Genomic DNA, 24038 nt, shown 5'->3' with positions numbered 1-24038 from the left:
TTTTCCTGTTCCTTCCTTCTTTTCTTGAATTCCTTATAAATTGACTGGAACCTGTAACCTGAGGCAAGGTTCTGCAGAAAAGCAAGCTTCCTCGTTCTACTTTGTGAAGTTGTGTGAGTGAATCTTGACCCTCTGGGGCCACAAACCATCAGGGCCGACCCTCAAGCAGAAAGCTTTGAGGGACCAGCATGTAGGTGTCCCCAGTCTAAGGCATAAAACAGAAAAGAGGAGGCTGAGAAGGAATCTTTGCCTCATCATTCTGTTGAAAAGGTCTGAAAAGTACAACTTCAGAGGGCCTCATCTTCAAAAGAAAAAAAAAAAGAAGCTACCCATGAGCTTCTGACTCTTTCTTCATTGTTACGTGGGTATCAACCAAGGACATGTAACAATCAGAGTTTCTGATTAGAATGAGATCAGCTGTAGGTGAGCTCGCCTTTGATTTAACTCCTGCCAAAAGCAAAGGAGTGCAGTCTGACTGACATGCCAGATCTGGTGGATCTGGTGGATAGAGAGGTTTGCTGACTATTTTGAGGGGGATGGGGAGTTCGCGGGGTTTTTTCCTGGCTGGATGGAGTAGCCCCTCTAGCTTAACGCAGGCCCTTAGGCCAGATTTCAAGGCTCCCGGCCAGCTTCTCAGGTACCAGGAGGCCCTAGGGAGCCGTATCCTGGACAGGAAGGGGCAGCGTTTGGAAGAATGTTAGCCTAATTACTGGAAGCATTTTGTACGAACAGAGTAGCCCTTTGACCCAACGCCTGGCATAAAAGCGGCTCTCAATAATTATTCATATGAATAAATGAATGCATCACAGGTATAGAAGGCCAAGGGAAGCAAGACTGAGGGAAGGGAGGAGAGCCTGAAACAACCTGCCCCTGGAAGAATGATAAGATAAACATGCAATGTTGGCAGAGCTATGTGGAGCCACCTGGTAGAGGACACAGAGCAAGTGTGGATGTTTACACAGCTAACGAAAGAATGTATCCCTTAGAAAGGACGGGCAGGCTGAAGCCCCAGGTCTAGAGGGATTAGAGGGAAGTAAATGAGAAGTTCACGTGCAGTAGGATCAACACCATCAGCAGTCAGGGTGGAAAGGCCCCTGTGTGTGCCCAGTGGAGCTGAGGGGTGGCACCTAGGGAAGGGATGCTCAGTCGGGTTTTGTAGGAGGCATAGGGTTTAAGGACAAGTTGGGAAGGAGAATCTCAGGCAGAGAAAGCAGCCATGCACAGAAAGGACCAGAGGCATGGGCAGCCTGGCACATCTCTGCAGGCAGCAAGTGGTCCAGCCACCCCTGGACCTTGGAGGCGTGCGTGTGAGGAAGTGGGAGAGGAGCTAGAGAGGTCAGCTGAGCTGGGTCACGCAGGACCCTGGGGCTGAGGCTCGAATGGTGTGAAGCTCAGCCTTTACCCTGCCCAGAAGTTTAAATAGGTCAGAAGTTTGGCCCTTATCCTGAAAGTTCAGGGAGCCACTGGCAGGTCTTACCCAAGGAGTGGCATGGTCTGATTTGCACATTAGAAGGCCTGATGCAGAGGCTGTACCGGAGAGAGTAAGACTGGAGCCAGGTAGCCTGGTCAGGAGGCTGCCGCTGTGGCCCATGTGAGATGCTGGTGCCCCAGACAAAGGAAACGGCCGCTGCAAGAGAGAAAGGAGCTTCTCCAAGGCCTGGGTGCTTGCAACTGGCTGTGCCTCTTTCCCTACAACCTTAAAGTCAGCAATGACCAGGTTAGGTTAGAAAGGAGGATGATATGAGCAAAGCCTCAAACCATGCTGAGAGTAAAAAGAATCTATTTCATAGAAGGATTGACATAGAAATATGTCAAATTTGAGTAGCTGGCTGGTCAGCCAGGAGACTAGCCAGTGAATGGGAACAAGCATCCTTTTCCTGGAGTGGAAATTCCGTCTACTCGTCCAGGTGGTACTCATCACATTCAGAGATTCTTAGTGGGGAGCGGGGGCTGGGGAGAGGCATCTTGACCCCCGCCCCACCAGGGGACATGTGGCAACATCTAGAGACATTTTTGGTTGTCATATCTGGGGGAGGGGGAGGACAAACCCCTGGGGGAGGATTGTCTCTACCTCTGGTGGGTGGAGACCAGGGATGCTGCTAAATATCCCACAATGTACAGGACTGCCCCCTAACAAGGAATTATCCACCCCAAAGTGCCGAGGCGGAGAAAACCTGCACTAGATGAGGAAATAAAAGAGTGTGAAGTAAAATGATGAGGTTCTGGAAACTCCTGCCCTAGGAAGGAGATAGTCACGTTTCATCAAAGAGAAGCTGGAAGAGTGTCTGTGAGGGGAGGCACTTGAGTCAGGGAAGTTTTCTGTTTTCAGGCACGGATGTCTCAGTTCTACAAAGGAGCCAAGGGCTTGCGGCTTCCTTCTTGCAGGGAAAGGAACTTCACAGGAGGTCCACAGCAGGTGGGCCTAATGTGTCTGACCCACAGAGGGAAGCCACCAGGTCACAGGCCCCTGGGGAAGGAACTGGGCCCAGACATCAGCCCTGGCAGCAACTGGCACCTGGGGTGGGGCAGGAGGGGTCCTGTTTGACTCGTTCCCAAGGGGGTGGCGTATTCCCTGCTGAGGATCAAAGCCGTGGTTGGTCCAGTTACTGAAGGGAACGTGAATAATCTCTCAGGTGTGTTGCAGTGGAAGGCAGCCAACCCAACCTTAAGTGCAGTTGACAAACATGTCAGATGAGGTGGGAGAAGTGAGGCCGTGACTGCCAGGGGCCTGCGGCGCATCCGCTTCCCAGGCAGGTAGGGCCCCTGCTCTTTCTCATCTTCTCAGGCTGCCATTCTTGGGCCCCGAGGTCACTCAAGAATGGCAGGAGGGCCGGAGGAGGCAGCTCTGTGGTCAGCTGGGAACATCCTTCCTTATCCCAGAGGCCAGGGAGAAAGTCATCGTCACAGGACATATCCTCTCTGGATGTCCCAGCCCTGGACTGATCCCACCACGTGGCCTCTTTTCTGGGCCTCCTGGAGAAAAGGCTTTGCTTTTCTCCACGACAGCCCTTGTGGAGCCAATTCTAGTTGGGCCATTGGTACACCCTGCTACCCTTTTAGCTTTGCTCAGCACAGTTAGAGAAGATGGAGGGGGAGTAGGAGGCTATTTTGGATAGGGTGGCAGGGAAGACCTCCTTGGAGAGGTGACACATGAGCTGAGACGTGAAAGACGCAAAGAAGCCAGTCGTGTGAAGATCTGAGAGCCTTCTGGGCGGGGGGAACAGCGCTGCGAAGGTGCTTGTCCTTGGAACTGTGAGAAAGCCTGCAGGCTGGAGCCGGGAAAGGAGCCTGGAGATATGGCTAGAGAGGCTGGTTGAGGTGGGATCACGCAGGGCCTCTGTAAGGAGTCTGGGCTTCATCCTAGGTGGGAGGAGATACCACTGGCGGTTTGCTGTGGTCTCTATGTGGAGACCAGACTGGAGGCTGGAGTCAGGACCAGAAGAGAGATGATGTAGGCTTGGACTGGAGTGATGGCAGCAGAGGGCAAGGAGGGTTGGATCTGAGATATCGTTTGGAAATAGATCAGATAGGCATCGGTGACTTGGATATAGGAGTTAAGAGAAGGGAAGAACCGAGATGGCTTCCACACGTCTACGCCAAGCACCTGGGTGGATCGTGGTGCCACTGACTGAGAAATGGGGAAACTGGACGAGGGGGAGGTCAGGACCACCCTCGTTTAGATGAACCATGGACCCCACTGTCAGCTGCTCACTGCCCAGTGTGGGGAGGCTGACAGGTAAACACGTCATAAGGAAATGCCCTGTGTACTGGGCAGAGAGGCCAAAGGGGAACATTTGTACCCCACTGGGCTCTCAGAAGCCCTCATCCCTTGCTTCTGATCTCTCTCCTCTCTGCCTCCATCCTGTTTGCTTCCCAGAACACACTCTTAATTTTGCCACTCTCCTGCTCAAGAGCCTTTGATGACTTCCTACACTCCTTATCAGACAAAGTCCAAACACCATGGCCTTGTACAGGGCCCCCACCAACATGTTTAGTCTGAGAAAAAAGTGTTGAATCCGGAGGGGGTGTACTTTCTGGTGGACAGGCTGGTGGCTGAGTACACATCGCCCCCTGGTGGCTGAAGGCGCAGCAACCGTGGTCCAAATAGGTCCAAAGCCCACCCCAAGGCCCCGGGGGAAGCCAAATCCCAAAGCACTTTGCTTTTGCACCACCGAACCCCCGTCGGGCCTTCCCGTGGCTTCTTCTGCGGAGTGGACGCGGCCCACACCTTGGGAGCAGGGAGGGGCTGCAAGGAGAGCTTCCTTTCTTTTTTCTTTTCTTTAAAAAAAATTTTTTTTTTTGCTGTGTTGAACGGCATACGGGATCTCAGTTCCCTGACCAAGGATCAAACCCACACCCCCTGCAGTGGAAGCATGGGAGTCTTAACCACTGGACCGCCAGGGAAGTCCCAGGAGAGCTTTCTTTCATTCCCTCCTGGCCAGCCAGGAATGGTTGGGAAGGAGGCGGGGGGTCCAGATGGCTTCTCACCTTTTGAATCTGTTCCTTCATCACCTTGATCTCATTCTCTCGAGGTTCTATTTGCTTCTTCAGCTCCTTTATTTTGTAGTCAAGCACAAACTTGAATTTCTCTAGTTCTTGATTTTTCTTTTTCAGATCATAGATTCGCTTCTCCTGTGCGTGAGAGGAGAGAGAAGTTGAGAGAGCTACCAGGAGGCCCTGGCGCGGAATCCCTTTAGGCAAAGTGCACAGATCCTGTGACCTCCTGATTGAGGAAGCCACAGACTGCTCCCCTTGCTGGGGACACAAAGGCCGGATCCCCCACCAGAGGGAACCCTTGACTTCTTGGCTTCTGTGCCAGGACCACATTCATTCACTCACCCATTCAGACATCGGTTTTGGTCAACTGTGTTTTCCGAAGCTCACCTGGGCAGCATCTCCTGTCGTACGTGCTCTTCTACAAGAGAAGAGCGTGCTTCTTGTGCTTCTCCATCAGGAGGTGGCGTCTAACTCCCTGCCCTTGCATCTGGCTGGACTTACGGTTTGCTTGTATCCAACGAATGAAACTCAAGTGAGGCTGCATAGCTTCCCAGGCTAGCTTGGAAAAGGCCGAGCAGATTCCACCTGGTTCTCTTGGAACACGTGCCCTGGGAGGCCATCTGCTACGTGAAAAGTCCTCCTACACTGAGACCTCCAGGCTGGAGAGCATGTTTGGTGCTCTGTCAACAGTCCCAGCTAAACTCAGCCTCCCAGCCATGCTGGTCAAGGGGCTGGACATGGGGATGAAGAAGCCACCTTGGAGGCTGTTCTTCCAGCCCCCTGCTGCGGGAGTCACCCAACTGAGGCCCCACTAGGACCCAGACATCGGGGACACAGACAAGCCATCCCGTTGTACCCTGTCCAAATTCCAGACCCACAAAGTCTGCAAGCATAATAAAACAGTTGTTTTTCACCACTACGTTTTGGGGTAATTTGTTGCAAGGCAATTGTAGTTGGAATGTAGGTCTATCCATTATCACACATTTACTGCACAAAGATCTTTTGCCAAGGTCGGAGATTCCAAATAGAAATACGCCACGGTCCCTACCCTTACAGGGAAACACACTAGCTGGGAAAGCAGATGTGTCAACAAATGTAAACCTACACTGTGACAGGTATTGTGGGAGAGGGAGGCACGTGGAAGGCGTGGTGTGTATTGAGGGTGCTGAGAACAACTTGTGTGAGTCAGGGTGGTGGTTCATGGGGACAGTGAAAGGTGAGCCTGGAGGGGAGGAGGGGAGAGAGGCAAGGGTCTTCCATGTTGGGTTAAAGAGTTGAGAATTTATCCCGGAGGCCAGGAGTTGGTAAGCTATAGCACTTGGGCCAAATCTGACCTGCCGCCTGTTCTCATAAAGCTTTTTTTTTTATACTTAAAAAAAATTATTTATTTTCGCTGCGTTGGGTCTTTGTTGCTGCGCGCGGGCTGCTCTCTAGTTGCAGCGAGCAGGGGTTACTCTTCGTTGTGGTGGGCGGGCTTCTCATTGCGGTGGCTTCTCTTGTTGCGGAGCACGGGCTCTAGGTGCACGGGCTTCAGTAGTTGTGGCACGCGGGCTCAGTAGTTGTGGCACACGGGCTTAGTTGCTCCACGGCATGTGGGATCTTCCCGGCCCAGGCCTTGAATCCGTGTCCCCTGCATTGGCAGGCAGATTCTTAACCACTGCGCCACTAGGGAAGCCCATGTTTTCATAAAGTTTGGCTGGAATGTAGCCAAGCCCATTCATCGATGTCTTGTCTATGGTTGATTTTATGCTACTGTGGCAGAACTGAGCAACTGTGGCAGAGACCACACTGCTTGAAAATATTTACTACCTTGCCCTTTATAGAAAGAAAAATTTTGCTGCCCCTTGCCACAGGCAGTTGGGACGTGTGAAAGAATTTTAAGTGGAAGAGTGACAATAATTACACAGTGTGGTGGCAGGGAGCCCGGATGGGAAGTGGGAAGGAAGGTCGTTAGACCCGTTAGGAGGCTGGTGCAATTTTCTAGAGGTCTTAACCTCTTTCTTGTCAAAAACCCACTTTGAGTTGGGGGGAGCAGTAAATTGGGAGATTGGGGTTGACATAAACACACTACTATATATAAAATAGATAACTAATAAGGACCTACTGTATAGCACAGGGAACTCCACTCAATACTCTGTAGTGACCTATATGGGAAAAGAATCTAAAAAAGAGTGGGTATAGGTATATGTATACGTGATTCACTTTGCTGTACACCTGAAACTAATACAGCTTTGTAAATCAACTCTACTCCAATAAAATTTAAATTAAAAAAAAAAACCCTTTGAGAATCTGTGGAGAGCTTTGACTCCTCCCTAAAAAATGCCCAGATACAAATGCAAACGCTCACTTGCAGAAATGATATGTGTGCACTGTCTCATTTCATCCTTATCAGAGCCCCTGAGGGCCGCATCCACAGGTAGGGAAACAAGGCTTGGATCAGTTGCCTGAGGTCCTGTGGCCAATTGCAGAGGCTGCCCTGGCACCTAGCTCACTAGGCTGAAACCTGCGTTCTCAACCACCCAGGAGTTGTGTCCAACTAAGGCAGCAATGGCAGAGGGGCTGGAGAGGAGGGCACGGAGCCTGGATTTGCTCAGGAGGGGGATATGAGATTTTGGATACGGAGGTGGTGTGCCTTACAAAATGTGATGTGTTTGTTTTAGTGTTTTGTGAGAAAGCCATCCAGAAAAATGATACCACTTTCTGGGGTATCCAGTGGTTACAGGGCCAACCACGGGGGAGTTCCTCTCTGACCAGGGGGACCACATGGGCGATGGGGTGAGTGAGCTGCCCCCAGTCCATGGGATAGTCACCCTGGGATGCCTGGCGCAGTGGTGAGCAGGGGCCTGGCAGTCAGCACTCAGGTTGTTACCCCAAGTCCGTCATCTATGAACAAGATACTTACCCCTCGGAACCAGTTTCCTGAGCTAAACAACTGGGTGGCTCATGGTCCCTGGGGTCGTTGGGGGAATTGAATGGTATGTGTTTACAGCAGTTAGCCCAGTGCCAAGCACACAGTAGGTCCTTCACCCCGCCCCCCTCCATCAAGTTCAATAAATGGGTTCCAGGAAGGCAGGGACCCTGTCTCTTGAGCTGTGTCCTCATTGCCTGGGTCTGTCTAGGCGGGAGTTGAGGCGGGACACAGGATATGCCTTTACCTTATCCTGAATCGTCTCGTCTCTTTCCTGGATCTCCTGCTTGAGACCCAGGATGTCCTTCTCCAGGGACTTGATGACTACTTGCAGCTTCACCTGTTCTCCCTTCAGAATCTCAGTGTCATTGGTTCGCTCTTCAATCTCTTTCTGCAGGCTGCTGAACTAGAGGAACAAACAGCAACGACAGAGACCACCAGAGCCTGTGAACTCATCTCCATTCCTCCTGACTGCCTGTAGACTTTAAGAGCTCCCCATCAGAATTTGGGACAGTCAGGAATTTCCCAGGGGACAATTCTGTCCCACAAGATCCAGTCCCATCCCCTTATGTGAAGAAGGACTGTCTGCCTTAAGAGGCTCCAGAGAGACCAGTTCTCCCAGCAGATGCAGAGTTTTCCATGACCACACTGACCCTGAAAGGCTGGGATCCATGCCCCATCGAGGTTGCAGAGGTTGGGCCCTAAGTGATGAGCCATCTCAGTCATGTCCAAGAAGGGAAGATGTGATTGTCCCCTGGATTGACTAGTAGTGTGATTTCTAATAGGAAAGAACATGAGCTTGCTTTGAACTTGGCTTCTCTAAGGTTAAACGTTTCGGGGCAACTGGCAGTTCTATAAGGATCTATGAATTGAATGCCTCCTCACTCAGCCATCAGTGACTACAAACATCTCCCCTGCCTTATAACCTAAGCATCCTGTACTCCCAATCTTTCTCCCGCCCACAGAGTCTGAGCAGGAGCTCCCCTGAATCCCTGCACTGAGAGCCTGAGGACACCTCCAGGTGAAGACTTTATCTATCTCACCTCCAAAGACTGCATGTCCACTATTAAATGTTTAGCTCTGAAAACTCGAAATCCCACTTGCCAATAAATGAAAGCCCAGGGTATCCACCAGTGTCATGGTGAACCTCACCGTCCCTGCAAACAGGAAAGAGGAGGGGGAGCCCCGATGGTTACCCCATCAGACGATGTGGTAAGGATCTGTCTGCCTGTCTGGGCAGGGGGAACCCTCACACCAGCCAGTGCTGTTTTCCTAACCCGCTTGCTGGAGATGAGGACGTTCAGATGGGATCTTGCCAGGTCATCCCGGGGCAGAGCCGCCATCAGCCGGCTCCGTGTCCATCTACCCACCCCGTGCTTTCTCTGTAGTGGGCCCTGGTCTGCCCCCAGGCCTCTCGGGAACAGCCCGGTACCTTCTTCCTCATGATGCCCGTTTCTCCTTTGAGCCGCAGGTTTGATTCCTTTTCATCCCGAAGCTTCTTCTCATACTTGGTTTTGATATCTTGGATCTCACGGTCTTCGTCTTCTTCAATCTGCTTCTTGGTCTCTTCAAACTCGCGCAGCTGCTGCCTGATATCCTCCTGGGCCTGGCTCGGAGAGAGGGAGAGTGTGTGCCCAGGGCAGAGGGGACACGCGGCACCCTTGTGCTCAGAGGGCCTGGGACGAGGTGAACGTACAAGGCCTATCATGGGGATGGGAGACCGAGTGTTAGTACAGCAGTGGAAACCAAGGCCATGGGTCCCTTGACCCTTCCACTTTCTTTCTGTCCTTCTGTTTCCCTACCAGATCAGGCCTTGGGCTCTATCACTTCAACCACTGTCCCACCAACATCCCCCAACCCTGTTCCACCTCTGGTCTTCTTCATACTGACACCAGCCCCCTTCTATCCTTCCCTCACTAAACTTGTGACGCTTGTAACTTTATATTTATTTGTGGAATTACTTGATTGTCTCTCCCATTAGATGTAAGCTCCTCGAGGGTAAAAACCCAGTCTATCACGCCCACCAGGAGTTCCCAGTGTACAACGCACACTGACACACAGTAGGTACTCAATAAATATCTGAATGAATGAGTGAAGCTCTAATTCCACCCTCCCCCTCCTTAATCCAACCAATCCCGTCCTTTTCACCTCTTGAATCCATCCACTTTATGCCTCTGCCACTGCCCAGGCCCCTGTCATCTCTTGCCTGGACTGTCGTCAGCCTCCTAGCCAGCCTCCTGCCTCTGGTCATGCTTCCCTCCAGTCGGATCTCATTCTCTAGTCGAGGGGAGCTTTCTAAACCACACAGCTGGTCATGCCAACCCCCACTTGCAAGCCTTCTCTGGCTCACCCTTGTCCTCATGGTAGAGTCCAGACTCTTGAAATGGGTCCACAGGCTCTCAGGAGGCAGTTCTGGTGCATCTCCCTGGCCTCAGCCATCACTCCCACCCCAAGCTCTCTCCAGTGTGAACTAACTTCAGATCCCCCAGTGTGCAAGGTCCTCAGCTGCTGTCTTGATACCTGCTGTCCCTCTGACTCCAGCGTCTTCCCGTGGCTCTCTCTTATTCTTCCTCCCGCTCTTGGTTCAGCTATCATTTCCCGTGTGAACATTGTACGTCCCCCATCACTTTACATTATATTGTAAATGCCTGTTTGACACGGAGGCTCCTTGACGGCAGGGCCACATCTCCACCCACTGCAGTGAACACCCAGCACGTATCTGGTACATGTCGGTACTGAATGAGGAAAAGCCTAGAGCCCAGATGCTAGGAAAACGAGCTCTGCCTGGTGGAGTTTGGGGAGTGACTGGGGTAGGGCTCCTCCTTGCTCACTGCTGCCCAAGGGTGGACATTTAGATCACGGTAGAGTCAATGTCTTTCTTCTCACACTGACCCTGGTATTCTCCCAGGCTGCACGTACCATCCCTGGACTGAGTGTTTTGGAGGTTGAGTGAGACAAGGTGGTTTTAAAACTGGGCTCAATGGCCTCCTGAGAAAGGCTTCTCTTTGCCCATCACGTCACCAGACCCTTGCTGGACAGAATCCTGGCCAGGGCGGCTCCGACTGCAGCCTAGAGGGGCCCGCAAGCCCCTGCTCTTGGTCTGGGAGATGTTGCTAAAAAGTAGAAGCAGCCCAGCCAGTAGTAAGATGGCACTTGGGAGGAATCTCCCTAGGAATGTTCTGAGTTGAAATCTTACTGACTCAAAAGAAGAAAAGCCTTGTCATCACTGTGGGAGGAAGGCTGGCCTCTCTCCCCTCTGCGAGGATCGATCCATTCACCCTAAAATCAGAGCCCAGCAAACCACGATGTTGCTGTGTAAGCCACATGGGCGAAAGGGGCCCGGGGGTCCTGAGAACGCAGAGGAGGGATGCTTAGCCCTGTGGGAGGGAAGGGTTAGGGAGGAATCGTCAAGGAGTTAGCTCTTGTCCTGAGTCCCTGAGGGGGCAAACAAGTGCCTAGATGAAGAGGCATCACCCTGAGCAGGGGCTCAGAGATTGTGCAGGAAACTCCCAGAGGCTCCACATCACTGGACAGGGGCAGCTGGAAATGGGGCTGCGGAGGTGGGCAGGGCAGTGAAGGAACACTCCTCACACCGTGGAACTGGAAGCAGGCTGGGCTCAGGTGGGGGTGGAATCTCTTAGCTCCCCCTCTGCTATCGGAGCTCAACCTCTGCCAGGTCTGCGGGACCTCCACTTTACTTCTCACCACCTATATATCCCCCACTGCCTGGTCACCCTCCCTGTTCACCGAAGACTTCTGGATGTCAACTCACCATCTTCCCTGCCATCACCAGGCTGGTTACAGAGGATCCTAGAACGTCTCCTGGTGCTTTGACCCTTATCTTCCCGCACCCACTCTCAGGTCCACCCCCTGGAATGGTGCCGCCTCTGAAGTCTTAAAATACAGGGCCTGCTCGCTGAGCACAGGTGACTTCTCTGTTGGATCCCAGGTGTGCCATCACAGCTCTCAACCTCATCACGTCCCCTCGCCTGGTCACGATTCCTCCACTGACTCTTGGTGCCTTACTGACCCTCTCTGGCCTGGACCCCGTGGCAGGTCACCAGCCAACCTTTATTTTCACCACCCAGAGAAGCCCCAGCTCTGGCTCAGGGCGGCTCCAGGCCTTCCTCTCTCACACACCTATTTGCTGAGCCCTGCTGTGGAAAAGCGCACAGCCTGGTGGGTGAACGCCGCCAGAATTCGCCTCTCAGACCTCAGCTGGGCCTTCAGCTACAGACCTGCCCGTCCCCTTCTTAGTCACTCCCTTCCTCATTCCCTTCAAAAATCACTCCATACTTTCGTGACTCTCCTGCCCTCTCACTGTCAGCAACAACGTCTGTCAGAATTTCGTGCCAAAAAGGACACCATCTGGCCTCTCTCATTTTCCCTTCATCTTGGGAAACGAGATACTTTGGCAACCCAACTGCTTGAATATTCGATGACTTTGCCCTGCCTGTATGTTCTTAACCTCCTGCATTTCCCAGTCTCCTGGTTAATTCCAGCTTCCAAGCCTCCTGGATCTCGGTAGCTCCTGCCAGCCTTTCCAGACCTTGCAGGCCAGGGTGGGTGCTCTGTGTCTGCATTCCCCACTGTCCCGTCTACACCTTGATGAATATCAGCCTGTGTGACCGCCTTTCTCATCCACTGAGAACCTGACCCTATGTTTCACTTTGCTTCACCACCCAGCACTCAGGCTGGTAAACCAATAAGACACTGTCTGTGTTTGTTGAGTCAGCGCAGGAATGATTTCACTGGCTTACAATGTCTTGCAAGACATAAGAAGTTACGAAGGGGTTTCAGGCAACCACCTTTCCCATGGTTCAGGTCCCTGTTCCTCTACAGTTCTAGAGGCTTCTTATAGAAAGCTCTCCCCAGTGCTTAAGGCTCGAAGGTACAGTTAGGAGAGAACAATAGTTATGAACTTAGTCTATCCAAGGAACTTTAGTTTCAAAAGCTGAGCACCTCCCAGCTCAGGGAGTCCCATGGCCGCCAGGGAAACAAACATATAAACAGCACGAAACAAGGCCAAACGAAACACACTTGGAAAGGAAGGTGGGGAAGGAAATGGAGGTCAAGTGAGGCTTCCCACAGCTCTCTGGGCTGTTCCCAGGCCAGGTCTGCAGGATGGCACCGTGACAGGGAGACACAGCTTGGCTTCCTGCGAGTACCTCTTCCAGGAGGGTGGTTTTCTCCTGCAGTTTGGTCTCGTAAAACTCAGTCAGCTCCTCCAGGGCCTGGCTCTTGGTCTCATCGTTATCCCGAAGCTGTTTCTCATACTCTTCCTGCATCCTCTGGGACTTGAGCTGCAACTCCTGGTACTTCTCATATTCTAGAAGCAACTTTTGGTTGTTGCAACATTCTGGAGAGAAGCAAGGAAGGTTATTTCAGGAGGGACAGTAGCATCAGCCTCAGGGACACCCAGGGGAGCCTTGGGTGCTTTTCCAGCCTTGGGCCCCCTTCCAGCACCAGCTAGAGCTTCTGCCTCCACAGGCGAGATACAAATGCACACCTGTCTTCCTCACGGGCCCCCCACGCCATCGTCTTGTCTGGCAGCCCGATTTCCTCCCTTCACCGTCTAGGCAGAAAGGTTTCCAGGAAAGTGCAGAAGGGTATTTGGGGGTTCAGGGCCAAGAAGAATGCCCTGAGTGTGCAAAACGGGTACTAGTACCCCCATTTTATGGGACAGTAAACTGAGGCTTGGTGAGCTTAGGTGATTCCCTAGAGCACCCAGCAAGTCCAGGTGAATATGGGACCCAAGGCAGCCTATCAGGCTCCAAACCCACACTTTTCCTATCTCCTACTGGCATGCAGTAGGTGTTTAATTTGTGTTTAATCAATGAGTAAATACACAGGAGCAAAAACCATGGTGAGTTCCAGGGGATAAATGTAGGCTGTTTATAGACTGGGGCTTCTGCTGAATCTGGAGGACTCTCAGACTTTGCTCCCAGTCAACTGCCCTCTGCCCAGTGGCCTCCACTGACGGCCTCACCCAAGTCCTGCAGTTCCTGGCTCTGTTTTTCCAGGAGGTCTTCCATGCGTTCACGATGGAGTGCATCCTGCTTTTCTTTTTCTGCTCTTAAAACCTAAGACACAGAGTAAAATGCTCTCATTTCTACACATCTGCTGAAAGCACCACCATGAGAAGCACCAATTGTACAAGTGAGAGCCTCCTTCACTCACAAACATTTCCCAAGCCCTTACTTTGCACCAAGCACTGTTCTACAATCAACATGCAAGCTATCACTTTTATTTGCATTATATTCTGCTCTGAAAGTTCTATACTATCTCTATTTATATCCTTCTACGAAATGAATCTTGTCAATGATGAGTTCAGTTTTGGACATGCACCAAATGGATTTCTGGGTGGAAAAGGTAAGGATTGATTTGAATTCTCTGTTGTCAGCACATGGCTCTCAAGGAAATCCTTGGCTATGTTAATGTATCAGCTTCTAAGAAAGTGTTTTCTTTAATGAAGCAGGAAAGCTCCTTGCAGGAAGGGGAGGTATCTAACTTTGTGCTCAGATTACAGAAGGCACCAATGTTTGTTGATTAAATGAATGAAATAATAAAATTAACTGCCAGGGTGTTTTTAGACCCATGGAGATAACATAAAAGAACAAATATCACTTGAGCAAAAAACTGGCTGTTCTGGTGAAGGGCCAGGCAGATTTGTACAGAACAGAGAAATCATTCTGGGAGAGTCCTGGACCATCTTTAACTACAGGAAGGCCATTTAGACTATGTATTTTTTAAATTAATAATTATTTTATTTTTTGGCTGCGTTGGGTCTTCGTTGCTGCGCACGGGCTTTCTCTAGTTGCAACGAGCGGGGGTTACTCTTTGTGGTGCATGGGCTTCTCATTGTGGTGGCTTCTCTTTGTTGCAGAGCACGGGCTCTAGGCACACAGGCTTCAGTAGTTGTGGCATGCGGGCTCCGTAGCTGTGGCCTGCGGGCTCTAGAGCGCAGGCTCAGTAGTTGTGGTGCACAGGCTTAGTTGCTCCGAGGCATGTGGGATCTTCCCGGACCAGGACTCAAACCCGTGTCCCCTGCATTGGCAGGTGGATTCTCAACCACTGCGCCACCAGGGAAGCCAATTTAGACTAATTTTATTTAACCTACTGACAATTCTGAGGTCAATATCCTGCTAGCTCTTCTCTTTCCATACTTTATTTTTCTTGTTACTTTTCCTTTTGCTTTTAAATAAGTTTCTCTTGACCACAAAGGTAATATATTCTCATGGTGGAGAATTTGGAAATTATAGAAAAGCATAAAGAACCAAACTTAAACTATCCACAATCCCAACTTCCAGAGATAATCACACTGCTAGCTATTCTCTTAAAAATTGTTCTATGTGTATTTATTTTACATCATTAATAGCATTCACTATAGAGAGCTCTATATTCTGCTTTTTTTTCCCACTTAGCACTTTGTTGTAAGCATTTCTGATGTAATCAACTATGCTTTAAAATCGCACATTATCATACGTCTTATTGTTTGACCGCGAGTGAGCAGGAAATTTCTTGTTATTCACCGTTGTTGGTTCAACAGACCTGGTTTTTCATTTCCAAGGACTCCATTTCCTGGAGGAACTTGTCTGTTAGTTCCTTAACCTTCTCAGAATAGTTCATATCCTTTAGTCGAAGTTGATACGCATTCTCCATTTTTAATTCTTCCACACGAGTCTTCAGCTCCAACATAATCTGAACCTTTGGGAGAAGGACACAGAATCAACAACAATCACAGTGCGGGTGAATCAGACTATTTAAACCCGTGGCCTTGAGCTCTCTGAGACCTACAGCTCCGCTCAGCCTCCAACGCATGTGTCATCTTTCTGCACAAGACACACAGACCAGACACTAGGAGAAGTACGAGCTTCTTCCTCTACCCTCAAAACGTGTAATCAGTGAGCTCCACTGTGCCACAGGTAGAGTGCTAATAACGCACATCTCCTTCAGCTATGCTTAGATGTCACCTCAGTGAGGTCTACACAGACCTCAGGACTTAATCCTGCTTCCTTCCCCTTCCCATTCCCGGCACCTCTGACTCCCCCCACCCCCTTACTCTGCTCTACTTTTTTATTATTCCCTTAAATCTTGGCACTTTTAAATGTTACTTATTATTTTAGGGTCTTCTGTTTTCATCCCCCACTAGAATTTAATCTCCAAGAAGGCTGAGATCTTTGTTGGTTTTGTATGCTGATGTACCCCAAGTACTTAGAACGGTGCCTGACACAGAGTAGGCGCTCGAAAAATATGTGTTGAATCATGACTCCTGACCCCAAGGAGCTTACAGTCTACTGAGACAGCCAAGGAGACTTAACATTACCAATTGTTACAAGTGCCCAAAGCCAGGGAGTGTGCACACAGGCTAGGGTAGAGAAGGACTGAAGGCAGATGCATTGGTAGGGGGGTCTGCATAGCTCAGGTGGGGGACGGTAAGGGCCTGACCAGAGGTGGGGAGCAGAGCAGAAGGGAAAGATTCCAGAGAAAGAGATTTTAGGGAACGTGGTGCCTGATGGGTTGTGGGGTGAAGTGAGAGGACTGTGGATGGAGACCGTCTCCCTGGCCCAGACAATTCCCTGAGGGTTGCATTGGCCTGTCTTGCTTCACTGCTTTATCCTGGGAGCCCAGCACAGGACCGGCACTAAACAAATATGTATCAGATGAATACACGGCCCTGGGAGCCCGCCGCGGACGAGTGGGACACATTTTGGTGGGAATGACCTGGTTCTGACAGGTTGCATTGGAGGCACCTGCTCATTGCCCTTCTCCATCCTTCTCCACATTGCTGCTACAGAGCAGTCTCTTCAGACACAAATCTACTGAGTCATCCCCTGACTTAGATCATCAGTGGGGCCTTAGGAAGCATTTCCAAAGTCTAAAACATGGTGTAAAATGCCCCTCACTATCTCTCTGTTTCACCTCCAATGCTTCTCTCCGGCACCCCCTCTACTCTCCAGCCCCACCAGCTAGGAGCATCCTCCCCAGAGCATCCCCCCTCATCCGTTTGCACACACTCATTCCTTGGGGTGGAAGGCCCTTTGCAACTTGTTCTGGAGGCTCCATTCAAGGCTCACTTCCCCTGGCACCAGCTGGCCTGGGTCAGGGTCCCGTCCCTGTGTTCCCACAGCACAGTTTCTTCATAACACTCATTACACACTTGGTTCCCTTTTAAAATTTTACCTATACTTCTTCCCGTGATATAAGCTCCAGGACCATCAATGTCTTTCATTTCTGTAATCCCAGACCTAGTACAGTGTCTGGTACATAGCACATCTTTCTGCAAATACTAGTTAGGTGCATGAATAAATGAATGACTGAATGAGTGGGTAAATCACGATAGTTACGTAGAATGTAAAGAAAAAGAGGGAGCTGGGAATTCTGGGCAATGTGGCTTTTAAGGCCAGTTGAAGGAAGAGCCAGGAAGGGAGCTGGGGAGGAACAGTCCGAGAGGCACACAGGTAATGATGTGGTGTGGTCTCCTGGAGCCCGAGAGAGAGAAGGGAATTTCAAGAAGTGAGCGGAACATACACTAGTCACTTCCAGCTTGGCAGCCGTGCTGTCAGGCCTAGCTGGGGGCTGGGGGCTGAGGTCAGGAGTCAGCCCAGACACCTCAGGCTTTTGGTGCAGCCTGGTGTCTCCTACTTGGTGTCTTCCCCTCTCCTTGGGGAACAAGAGAGAAAATAGAGAAGAAGGAAGAGGAGGAGACACATTTGCCTGCAGGTCAGACTCCTAACTCTCACAGCCTCTCCCTCAGCCTTTCCTCCCACTTCCCTTTCCTGAAGAAAGTTCCAGGGAGCTCTAGGAGGGCTCTCCAGCAATCGCCAGGGGCCTGTCATCCTGCTCTGGGGCCATTGTGGTCCTGTTGGCTTCGCTTGTCTCTGCCCCTCACTTGGAGTTTTGTTTTGTTTTGTTTGGCGGTACGCGGGCCTCTCACTGTCGTGGCCTCTCCCGCTGCGGAGCACAGGCTCCGGACGCGCAGGCTCAGCGGCCATGGCTCACGGTCCCAGCCGCTCTGCGGCATGTGGGATCTTCCCGGACCGGGGCACGAACCCGTGTCCCCTGCATCGGCAGGCGGACCCTCAACCACTACGCCACCAGGGAAACCCCTCTGTCCTTCACTTGACTGTGAGTTTCCTGATCACAGGGCCCATCCTGTCTTCTCCCACATGCATCCACAGTGACCAGCAAACAGTAGGTACTCAATGAAGGCACTTTAAACTCTGGATGAACAGCAGTGAGCTCGCAGCTGTGCACCCTCTGTGAGCCCCGTGAGGTTACCACCCAGTCGGTTTCTCCCTCGGGGAGCGCAGCACTCAGAGCGCTCAAGACACATCTTAACGGACTGTTAGCTGCATCAACAGGAGGGAAGGTGCTCTGAGGTCACGATTAGGAGAGCGCGCTCCAGATGAGGTCTGGATTGGAACTCTGGGCCTACACCTAATTAGCTCAGAGACTTTGGACACGTCACCCAACCTCTCCAAAACCATTTTTTGAAACGTGGGGAAAACAACAGTATCTTCTCCATAGAGATATTGGGAGATTTAAATGAGAAAATACTTATAAAGTAATTATCACAGTGTCTGCTTCGTGGCTAACCTAAAAAAAAGTTCGTGATTGGTTATTATTACTGTTATTGTTTTATTATTGAGAGAAGTGGGTTTCAGGACTGTTTTATAAATATCTTTGTTTTCTTTTTAAAGAAGTTTCCAGATACCAGCAGTTATTAAGTTTCACAGATACAACTGGAATATACAAGTTTGTCACTTTAATTTTGTAAATATTTATTGGAAATATTTATGTAAATATTTATTTATGCCTTGCACGAGCTGGAAACTGCTGGTCATACAAGCGAATTATATGTCGTGGTTCCTGCCCTCAAAGAGTAGGAGAGGAAAGATAGGTCATAGGCTAGAAGTAGAGCTCAGCGTAAGTCAAGACGATCACGTGGCAGAAGGACAGGTGGGGTGGGGAGGACACAGAATGCAGTGGTGGTGGTGTGGGCGAGCATGTACAGGGAGCTGTGGGGGTCTGTGCTGGGCACAGGGGAAGCCGGGCTAGAGAAGGGCTCTATGCCGGTCCCAGGACTTTGGATGCAGCCTGGTACGGAATTTCCATGTCCCTCTTCACTAGATCCAATTCTTACCTTCTCTTCCATGTCCGTCTTGGTAACCAGCACCTCTTCAGCAAAGCCCACCTCCCTCTCTCGCTTGATTCCCGGACCATCCTTATCAAAGACCTTCCAGGTGAACAGGCAGCCATCCTCGGCGACGCTCAGCAGGAACTGGTCATCAAAGGTGAGCGACATCTGAGGAGACAGAGCATGGACAGGAGGCTTTCACAGGCCGTGGAGAGCAGGACTGAGCCAGCTGTTGTGCAAGCCCTCCCTCCATGCCAGCCTGGGTACAGCCTCCTGGGGAGGAAGACTCTATCTCAGAAAAGACATGAGACAAGAACCCTCACGGGCTTCTGGGAATGAATAAAAGAATAAGACTATATATATGTTCTCTGTGGATTTGGAATCTTTAGAGTCAATTATTATGTACACTATATAAGAACTCTCAAAACTCAGCAGTAAAAGAACTCGATAATCCAACTAGAAAGTGGGCAAAAGACACAGAGACATTTCACTGGAGAAGTTATACAAATGGAAAATAAGCAGATGAAAAGATGTTCAACATTATTAGCCATTAGGGAAATGTGAATTAAGACTATGACGAGATGTCACTATACACCTATTAGAACAGCTAAAATAAAAAATAGTGATAATACCAAATGCTGGCAATGATGCAGAGAAACTGGATCTCTCATGCATTGCTGGTAGGAATGGAAAACAGCTTGGTAGTTTCTTAAAAAACTAAATAAACACACTTGTAATATATGATCCAGCAATAGTATTCCTGGGCATTTACCCCAGAGAAATGAAAACATGTCAACCTAAAAGCCAGTACATAATTGTTCATAGCAGTTTTATTCGTAATAGCCCAAAACTGGGGGAAAAAAAATCAAATATCCCACAAGAGGTAGATGGTTAAACAAATCACGGTACATCCTTACCATGGAATTCTACTCAGCAAAAATGGAATAAAGTATTGATACATGAAATAGCATGGAGCTCAAGGGTATTATGCTGAGTGAAAAAGCTCCTCTCGGGGCTTCCCTGGTGGCGCAGTGGTTGAGAGTCCGCCTGCCGATGCAGGGCACACGGGTTCGTGCCCCGGTCCGGGAAGATCCCACATGCCGTGGAGCGGCTGGGCCCGTGAGCCATGGCCGCTGAGCCTGCGCGTCAGGAGCCTGAGGCCACAGCAGTGAGAGGCCCGCGTACCGCAAAAAAAAAAAAAAAAAAAAGCTCCTCTCAAACAGTCACATACTGTATGATTATTTATATAAAATTCTCAAGATGTCAAAATTATAGAAATGGAAAGCAAATTAGTGGTTGCTGAGGACTAGGTATGGTGTTGGGTGACTATGAAGGGTAGCACGAGGGAGCTGCTGTGGCACAGGAATAGTTCTGTGTCTTGTGTGCAGTGGTGGTTACACACATTTATGCATCTATGTGAAAAAATGATACAGAACCCCACACATAATGTACCAGTGTCAGTCTTCTGGTCTGACACTGTACAGTAGTTACATTAGATGTAACTATTGGGGGAAATTGGGTGAAGGGCACACAGGACCTTGATGCTATCTTTCAGATTTCCTATGAATCTATAATTACTTCAAAATAAAAAGTGAAAAGTAAAGAATCAGCTATGGAAACTGTCCTCTCACAATCACCAATATGCATCAAGAACCTTAAAAATGGCAATGCTCTTTCCCTCAGGATTCGCTCTCTGCCTAGGCATTTAGCCTTAGAAAATAATCAGAGACGCTCAGAGAAATCTATAGGCTAGGATAGTCATGAGTTCATGATAATTTAAATGCCCAGTTGTAAGAGAAGAGTTAAATAAGTTACGTTCCATCATTGTGAGAGGATATTTGAATAGCTACTAAAATCATGCTTTTGAGGAATATTTAATCATACAAAAAATGCTTATAAGAGCATAAATTTAAAAAAGGCAGCCTACAAGAGCATACGTACAGTATGGTCTTAATTTATTTAAAGCATATGCACAAAAAAGTAGAAGAAAATGCATCACTATGTTAACGATAATGCTATTATGAGCATTTTTATTCCTAAAATAAACATTTATTGCTTTTATAATCAGAAAAGTAAACATCTTATCCACAAAACTTAGTAGCTCTGAAGCAAAAGGGGGGAATATGTGATAGTAATTTACTTTGGACCCAAGACTCACGCTCAGTATAGGAATGTTCCAGTTTATAATGTAAAAGCCTTTCCTAGTAAAGATGGTGTCTGCAGGCAAGCCGGTATAGAGTTTGGGACATAATTAAAAACCTCAGGTGTTGGTATTGTTCAGTTGGGGATAAGAGAGGCGAGGAGGGAGAGAAAACATATTTTCCCAGTGCCTGTTCTTCAGGAGCCCATGTGTACATAGACACTGCTTTTTTACAAGGGGGAATGGAAGGACAATTTACAAATGTGTGCTCATGCTATGACCCCCAGGGATGGGTGGGGGCTCATCTCCTGGGCCATGACTCCTTTTAGTCCAGAGTGACTCTGTGGAGGGCGAGGAGACCTGTGAGCCTTTAGTAGCCAACATTCGGCAGCTGGGACACGAGGGCACTGGCTGTGGTCAGGGGGCCTATAACATCTCTCGAATGGCCCATAATTATGCGAAATATTATGATGAACAACCTTGTACCTCAATCTTCAGGTGCATCTCTGATTACCTCCTAGAACAAATTCCTGGGAGTAGTTTAACCAAAGAGTATTAAGAGCCAATAAATGTTTATTGAACGTTCGGCTGGAGGAATAAATAAAGGGAGAGAAAAGATGCTGGGAGATTGAAGGGATAAAGGTGGTATGTGGAGGGCAAGACCAGGTGGATCTATTGAGAGCTGGATCTGGGACTGGGCCCTAGGGGAGACGGTTGCCCTCACCTTGGTGATAGGACCGCAATGGGCCTGGTACTCGTTGAATTCTTTCTGCAGAGGCAGCGGGTACTTCATCGCACGAACGGTTCCCACCGAGGTGCCCACGAACATCATGTGTCCGGAGTGGGAGACGACGATGGCTGTGTAGGTGACGTCAAATGCTGATATCTCTCGAAGGACCTGGAACACAGCCAGCTCTGTTCAGGGTGAGGGGCTGAGCCGTGTACCCACTGTCCCCATGTCATTCTCCTCCTTGCTTCTAACAGCAACATTAGGGCAAGTTCTGGATTTTAAACTGTGTTTTTTCCATTCGTTTTAGCATCTGGCATACCGTCCAGCACAAAAGGGGCAGAAACTAAATATTTCGTGGCTGTTTGACCGATGAGTAAGCAGCTCTAGGAGTTAGGAATAATACTGAAAAAGGGAAACCTTCATAACGCATGTGCCAAGCAGTGTTCTATGGCTTTTACAGGTTGTAACTCATCCAGTCCTCACAAAACCCTTTAAAGATGCTGAAACAGTCACAGAGATACTAGGTAAGTCGACTCAACTCAACCACCTCCTAGGTAGCGGTCAGGCTCCCAGGACTATGCTCTTGACTGCTATTCTACCACGTATCTCAAACTAAGAATGGGATGTGGATCATCAATTTATTTAGCAAACATTTATTAATGTCCATTATATACACAAAAAACTATTCTATCAGGGAATTCATTCATTACTTTGCTCTTTAATTCACTCATCAACCCACCCACCCAGCTAGCCACGAAATATTTACTGAATGTGTGCTGTGGGCCATGCATTGTGCCAGCTAGTAGGGATACCAAGAGGTGTGAACCATGGCCCTGCCCTAAAGGAAGGAGCTTTGTCCTGGTGCAGCACCGTGGAAGCCACCACAGAGTCAGGACCAAGCTACTTGGGGGCACACTGGAGAGACACCCTACTCTCAGCTGGGCTTGTGGAGAAGGACACAGCCACATTTGCAGGAAGTGTCTTTGCTGAGCTCTTCTCTCCTCCCTCAACTGTTTGGAGCCAACATGCTAATTCTAAAATTTCAGAGTAGTTTGGGGATTTCCAAACAAATATGGTAGCAAGCTTAGGTGATAGCCATAACTAGAGTTCTGTTTTTACCCCATGAAAGCATGTGCAGATCAAGGGTTAGAGCACAGTTTAGAGATGCTGCTGACCTCCATCCCTGGAGGGTAGGAGAGAAGTTACAGACAGCAAGCAAAGTAGAAATGGAAAAGGGCCCCACAATTTAACCCACTCAGTTGGACGCTGGGCAGGAAATTCCAGGAGTAACAATTACTGAGCTGACCCTATAGGAATGAGAAGCCAGGTGTTATCCCATGAAGAAGGCACGCTGTTCTCACAGGCCCGCTTTCCATCCCTTTCTGCTGTAAACACAGGAGGCGGTCTTCTGCAAATCAGGGCAGCAGCCCAGAGGAGGGACAGGGGCAGACTTACTGAAGAATCTGCGATCTCCTTGAGAGTCTGGTCTGATCCAACAGCAAAGATGATTTTGCCATCAGGGGAGATGGTAACACAGTTGTAACTGCAGGACTTGAGCACACATTCTGTCTCTCTCTTTCCTGTGGACAGATTCCATTCATATACAGCACCATCCGTGCCACAAGAAATCAGTTTGCTGTCATCTGTATTCCATACAACTGAACGAATCTATGGGGGATGAAGATATACCCAATTAGGAGTGTACACACACACACACACACACACACACACACACACACACACACACACACATGCCTTTCACAGAAAGGAGGATAACTCCTTTCTTTTTTTAAATTATTATTTTTAACATCTTTATTGGAGTAAAATTGCTTTACAATGATGTGTTAGTTTCTGCTTTATAACAAAGTGAATCAGTTATACATATACATATGTTCCCATATCTCTTCCCTCTTGCGTCTCCCTCCCTCCCACCCTCCCTATCCCACCTCTCCAGGCGGTCACAAAGCACCGAGCTGATCTCCCTGTGCTATGCATCTGCTTCCCACTAGCTATCTACCTTACATTTGGTAGTGTATATATGTCCATGCCTCTCTCTCGCTTTGTCAAAGCTTACCCTTCCCCCTCCCCATATCCTCAAGTCCATTCTCTAGTAGGTCTGTGTCTTTATTCCTGTCTTACCCCTAGGTTCTTCATGACATTTTTTTCCTTAAATTCCATAGATATGTGTTAGCATACGGTATTTGTCTTTCTCTTTCTGACTTACTTCACTCTGTATGACAGACTCTAGGTCTATCCACCTCATTACAAATAGCTCAATTTCATTTCTTTTTATGGCTGAGTAATATTCCATTGTATATATGTGCCACATCTTCTTTATCCATTCATCCGATGATGAACACTTAGGTTGTTTCCATCTCCGGGCTATTGTAAATAGAGCTGCAATGAACATTTTGGTACATGACTCTTTTTGAATTATCATTTTCTCAGGGTATATGCCCAGTAGTGGGATTGCTGGGTCATATGGTAGATCTAGTTGTAATTTTTTAAGGAACCTCCATACTGTTCTCCACAGTGGCTGTATCAATTTACATTCCCACCAACAGTGCAAGAGGGTTCCCTCTTCTCCACACCCTCTCCAGCATTTACTGTTTCTAGATTTTTT

At 49.1% G+C, this 24038-nt stretch overlaps 1 protein-coding gene across 1 annotated transcript in view; it reads right to left on the bottom strand.

Moving 5' to 3' along the window:
* The window catches only part of CFAP57 (cilia and flagella associated protein 57), a 77502-nt gene that overhangs the window by 17525 nt on the left and 35939 nt on the right, over window positions 1–24038 (bottom strand). The window contains exons 9-17 of the mRNA XM_065889203.1: window positions 22871–23083; window positions 21410–21583; window positions 18552–18713; window positions 14957–15112; window positions 13395–13488; window positions 12574–12764; window positions 8838–9011; window positions 7653–7811; window positions 4489–4632 (exon numbers count right to left, since the gene is read on the bottom strand). Of these exons, the coding sequence (XP_065745275.1) occupies window positions 4489–4632; window positions 7653–7811; window positions 8838–9011; window positions 12574–12764; window positions 13395–13488; window positions 14957–15112; window positions 18552–18713; window positions 21410–21583; window positions 22871–23083 (1467 nt within the window). The remainder of the gene's footprint in view (window positions 1–4488; window positions 4633–7652; window positions 7812–8837; window positions 9012–12573; window positions 12765–13394; window positions 13489–14956; window positions 15113–18551; window positions 18714–21409; window positions 21584–22870; window positions 23084–24038) is intronic.

The sequence above is a fragment of the Phocoena phocoena genome, chromosome 1, assembly GCF_963924675.1.
Source record: "Phocoena phocoena chromosome 1, mPhoPho1.1, whole genome shotgun sequence".
Lineage (NCBI taxonomy): Eukaryota > Metazoa > Chordata > Mammalia > Artiodactyla > Phocoenidae > Phocoena > Phocoena phocoena.
The sequence above is the reverse complement of the archived record's forward strand: the minus strand, read 5'-3'. Positions and strand labels throughout refer to the sequence as shown.